This window comes from Marmota marmota, unplaced genomic scaffold (assembly GCF_001458135.2).
Source record: "Marmota marmota marmota unplaced genomic scaffold, marMar, whole genome shotgun sequence".
Taxonomy (NCBI): Eukaryota; Metazoa; Chordata; class Mammalia; order Rodentia; family Sciuridae; genus Marmota; species Marmota marmota.
This window is the reverse complement of record NW_026000283.1, coordinates 227,935-233,566: the sequence shown is the minus strand read 5'-3', so window position 1 is coordinate 233,566 and position 5,632 is coordinate 227,935. Positions and strand designations below refer to the sequence as shown.

General features: G+C 39.8%; 1 protein-coding gene across 1 annotated transcript; it reads left to right on the top strand.

Annotated features, from left to right (window-relative positions):
• Positions 1-1,440: 1,440 nt before the first annotated feature.
• LOC107153013 (olfactory receptor 1468-like) lies at positions 1,441-2,463 on the top strand. Its single transcript, XM_015498530.1, has one exon. It carries the CDS (start codon positions 1,441-1,443, stop codon positions 2,461-2,463), a length of 1,023 nt encoding a protein of 340 aa, XP_015354016.1.
• The last annotated feature ends 3,169 nt before the right edge of the window (positions 2,464-5,632 follow it).

Genomic DNA, 5,632 nt, shown 5'->3' with positions numbered 1-5,632 from the left:
AAGCTAAACAACAAACCAGTAAAAGTATGTGCATTTACACAATGGCAGTCTAGTTGTGTTAGACTGGGAAGGTGGTATAAAGACATGACAAGCATGCAAATAAGCAACAAGTGTGTAAAATGGATCTCCCAGCAGCATATAGAAGAGCCTAGAAAAGGTGCAATTTGAAATAAGCAAAAATAAAACTTCCCATTTATCCACTTGGTCTAATTTGGACTTAGAGATATGACAAAAAAATGCTTTGGAGTCAAAAGTCAAAGCCTAGCTCCATCATTTATAGCTGTATAACTTTGGCTGAGCAAGCTCCTCTGTGCCTAGAATAGAGGTGAGGCTCAACAAATATTCTTTCCTGATGCTCCCCCACATACATGAAAACATTAACAGTATAGAGGCATTCTAGCATAGTGATCAAGCAAGATGACTCTGAAGACATATTGAGTTCAGAATCCTGACTCTACCACACTGACTTTGTGTCAATTTGATAAGTTTAACCTTTTTATTTGTTGGTTTTCTCCCCTGTAAATTGGGCATTTTAATAGTCTTGTTTATCTTATAAGGTTGTGGTGAATGTTTAATAAGATAATCCACATAAAGCACTTAGCCGAGTGCCTACAACATAGTAAGCCCCAAATAAATATTAGCTCCTAAAAGTTTTCTTTGTTTTTGCTTATGCCCAATCAATTTCACTAAAAAAAAATGGTCTGGATAAAGACATTAAACATTACCTCTATGTTGCCTAATTCAGTGGACATTCCTACATGACTTTTGCAGCATTTAATATTGATGACTACTTTCTCCTTGTTGAAATGTAAAAAGAGGGAAGATTTCAGGAAGATGTGAGCAAATTATTTAGAGGATAAATTTTTGGATCAAATGCTGGAAAGAGATGTGGAATCTCTTTCTCTGGAGCACTAAAAAGTGATCAGCTAAATCATCACATGTATAGTCACTGCCCAAAGGCAGGGACTGGTTCAGATAACTCTGGGGGTTTCTTTTTACCTTTAGAGTCTGAGTCTTCCAATTTAGTGAATGATAACAGCTACACAAATGGCTAAAATTCAGGCCTGGATATGTTACATGTGTCACTGCAATGCCCACACAGTGGAGAGTATCTAGTTTACATCCTCATGAAGTACATACTCTTCAACTTTTACACTTGATGAAATAGGCTCAGAAAAGCACCGATGATAGAAACATGAAGATAGTGAGTTTTAAATCTAGAATGTTATTTTTTCATTTATTTACCCACTGTTTAATAAATCCAACCAGTATTAAATTTATCTCCTACTATGTGACAGGCACTGTCTATATCACTGATGTATAGCATTGAACATAGAAGATAAAATCCATGCCCTTGGGAAACTGGTGTTTTAGTAAGGGAATAATATAAGCCAGGACTGTCTGGTTCCAAAGCCTGATTCTATTCAATAATCTCATATAATGCACAGATGGGCTTTTGTGTCACATTACCATTTTACAGTGAAGTTCAAATTTTCCCGTTTTAGACACAGCAGAACCATACACCAAGGAAACCAAACTACTATCTCCGAATTCTTCCTCCTGGGACTTACAGTGGGGTCTGAACAGCAGCAGATCATCTTCATGCTGTTTCTATCCATGTATCTAGTCACCATGGTAGAAAACTTACTTACCATCCTAGCTATTATCAGTGACACTCACCTCCACAGTCCCATGTACTTCTTCCTTGCAAATCTATCCTTCATTGACATCTGCTTCACAACCACTACAGTCCCCAAAATGTTGGCAGACATTCAAAGCCAGAGTCCAACCATCTCCTTTGCAGGATGCCTTACGCAAATGTATTTTTTTATGCTCCTGGTGAACCTGGACAATTTCCTCTTGGCAGCCATGGCATATGACCGGTATGTTGCCATCTGTCACCCATTACACTATGCAGCATTATTGAATCCCAAGCGCTGTGCCCTGTTGGTTGTGACTCCATGGGTTATTTCCAACCTGGTTTCAGTACTGCATCTCAGTCTGCTGATTCATTTGACTTTTTGTGATCAGAGAGCAATTCCACACTTCTTCTGTGACCTGGAACCCATTTTAAGGCTTGCTTGCTCAGACACCCAGATCAACAACTTGTTTATCCTAGGCATCGGTGGAACAGTTATCTTCATCCCCTTCATTTTCATTCTTCTCTCCTACACCCTTATTGGCAGCACTGTGCTCAGGGTTCCATCAACTAAGAGAAAGTGGAAAACATTCTCTACATGTGGATCCCATCTCTCCACTGTGTCCCTCTTCTATGGATCCATTGTCGGGGTCTATTTTCTCCCCTCTTCTGCATACTCAGCAGAAAGGGAAAAGGTAGCTGCTATCATGTATACAATTGTAACCCCCATGATGAATCCTTTCATCTATAGTCTAAGGAACAAAGATATGAAAAGAGCATTAAGGAGAATGTTGAGCCGAAAAAGCTTTTTCTGGAGTTGGTGAATTCTGCCATAAGACATCTTTATCATCTTTATCTTTTCTTTGGCCTGGATGAACTCAAAGAGGATCCAGGGCCTCAGGCGAACCCACTCTTTTAACAGTTTTCTTCCTATCTATTTTCAGACCCAAGACTCTACACCAGACTCATCTCATCATAAAGAAATACACTAAAAATACCAAAATTGCTCCTTTATTCCACAATCTTCACCACTTACGGAGTTTTTCCTGAACAAACTCATGAGTGTATAGTTGGTGCTTAATAATTGCTCTCTAATTTTTTGGTTTATGTTTCCTTTCTTCCTTTTACCAAACCTTACATATTAGATTGTAAACATGAAAAGAAGAAGGAGGGGAGAAAAGAATGCAAGGAGAGCAGAGAAAGGAAGAGAGAAAGTGATGATGATAGCTTAAAATATCTTACATATAATGCCCTGCTAAAGTATACAACTTCTGGGTTGTGGCTGTGGCTCAGTGGTAGAGCGCTTGCCTTGCATGGGTGAGGCACTGGGTTCAATCCTCAGCACCACATAAAAGTAAATAAATAAATAAAGGTATAGTGTCCATCAACAACAAAATTCTTTTTTTTTAAAAAAAAGTATACAACTTCCAAAAAACTGCACAACTTCCAAATAATAATGTGAAACTCACTATAACCTCCACTATAATTATTATATTGTTCTCATTTGCTGGACAAGGAAAGAAAGTATTACTAAGAAAAAAACTAGGGCAAAAACAAAACAGGTGTCTTGTCATGCTATGAGCCCCATAGAGTCTGGCTTCCAGTTAAATTTCTTCAGCTTTTAAGATTCTCTACCACCTGAATTCACCTATATTTCCAAGAGAATGAAACATCACTCACTACCCTCCCTAACCATCCTTGGCAAACTGTACATTTTTAGCTCCATGAAACTGCATGAAACTTGTCTTGGTACATGTTATGTCCTTTCCTTTAAATATCTGTTTTACTCTATTCCTAAAGACATGCAGTGCTTTTTTAAAGCTCCATCTCAAGTGTTGCATCCTCTGTGAACTCTTTCATGTTTGACACATATTTCTAAGAACAATTACTTTGCTTCTCTAGGCTCCTATAGCATTTTATTTTTTGTAATTTTAATTTAATTTAATGCTGAGGGTAGAACTCAGAGACTCATACATGCTAAACACATACAACCACTGAGTTATACCACTAGTCCATAGCACATCAATGAATACTCCTTGTAGCATATTGTATCACTCAACACAGTGAATTATAATCAGCAGAATATTTGTTTGCGTATCCAAGATGCCCTGAGCTCTTTGAAGGGGTAGTGACTATGTTTCATTAAGGTTCGTAGTTCTATCTTTAGATTAAATTAAGTACTCAGTAAGATGAATTGAAAAAGGAAGTTGTCATTTTTTTCAGAATAGAAAATTTAGTTTTAGTTTATCTTTTGCTGATTAGATGAACTTTAATGTCCCACCTGTACAATCTATGAAATCAGTTATACCAACTTTTGCCTCTTAGCTATGCCCATTGACCATGTAGGACATTTAGTACTTAAAACATCCTGAGACAGAAGTCTATGAAAGTGACATAATAGATAGGTGCCAGGAGTCCAGAATAAATCAAGAAACACAAAAAGAAAGTCAGGAATTAAACCTATAAGAATATAAAGGCTTGAGACAAACAAGGATTTAGGTGAGTGTATGAAAGTTAAGACCTGATGCCTGGGACCTTTCATGTATATCTGTATAATATGCTAACATTTAATAATGGAATAAACTTCAGGCTTTTCATGGACCAAATGTATCCCATTGAGTTATACTATCCAGGTTGAATAAAATTGGCTCTCATCTGGCATTGTGGCACATACCTGTAATTCCAATGGCTTGGGAGGCTGAGGTAGGAGGATCACAAGTTCAAAGCCAACCTCAGCAACAGCAAGGTACTAAGCAACTCAGTGAGACCCTGTCTCTAAATAAAATACAAAATAGGGCTGGGGATGTGGCTAAGTGGTCGAGTGCTCCTGGGTTCAATCTCTGGTACCAAAAAAAAAAAAAAAACAGAGAAAAGATTCTTTTTTTTTTTTTTAATTAAGGTTCCTTCCTTCTAGGGCTAGGGTTGTGGCTTTGTAGTCACACACTCATGGGGAGAATGGTCTAGTCAGTGCTTTATATTAAGTGTAGTTTTCAGACAAGGGCTAATGATAAAAGTACTTGCTACTGGTCAGTGAGATACTGAGGAAAAACTTGAGAGCAATCATTTACAAGCATGGAGAAATTTGATATTGTCATAAAATTTTTATTTTATGAAATTATCAGTGTATGATAAATTGGGAATTAAAAATAAAAAATTAGCTATTTAACACATTTTGAGAGGCTCTGGCCTTCTCTACTTCTCTTCTTTCTCTTCCTCCTCATCATCCTCCTTTTCTTCTCCTCTTCGTCCTTATCCTTTATTATTCATAAAATCTTTAGCAGGACTCTGGCCAATGCAATTAGGATTTAATATTGATTCAATAATTTTAAAAATCAATTAAAGAGGAGAGAACATGGCGGCGAGAGGGGAGGCAGCGCTTTCAGTACCTCCTCAACAACGGGGTCAGAGAGACGCATGGATACGCTTAGATACGACCTGCTGAGAAACTCCTAGTAAAATTCCACTAAAGAGAGATCGGCCGGGAATCGGTAGGATTTTTGGAGGGACAGTCTGCGCTAGACGAGTGAATCTCCGCCACGCAGCGCAGAGGTCCAGACCCGCCAGCCGCTGCCCGCGCGACTCGGCGACTGTCGGCTGCCTGCACCGGCCCCCGCGTCAGGGCGGATAGCCTCCGAGGCGCAGCGCAGCAGGAGTGGTGCAGGGACTCTAGGAAGAGGTCTCTCGCCAAGCCTTCATGAAATAGCAAAACGGGAGCTGAAACCAACCAGAAACAGACCAGTCCCACCCCTCCCTTCGGACACTCTGGCAAGGAGCCTGGGGCCCGCCATAGCAGAGTGGTGACATCACCAGAGTTCCGCCGACAGAATTCCTTCCCAGCGGAATCCACATTAGCAGGTGTGTGACTCCCACCCCCTCCAGATACAAGCAGCCAGGAAACCACCGGGGGCGTGTCTGTAGGGAAGCAGAGGGGATTCCAGATCCCCACCTCCCCTTAACACCAGCGGCGACACCCAAGATCTTAGCCGCTAGTTT

Bases quoted from the DNA above. Each gene is read 5' to 3' on its own strand.
- LOC107153013 (XM_015498530.1), top strand. From the start codon at position 1,441: ATGCACAGATGGGCTTTTGTGTCACATTACCATTTTACAGTGAAGTTC.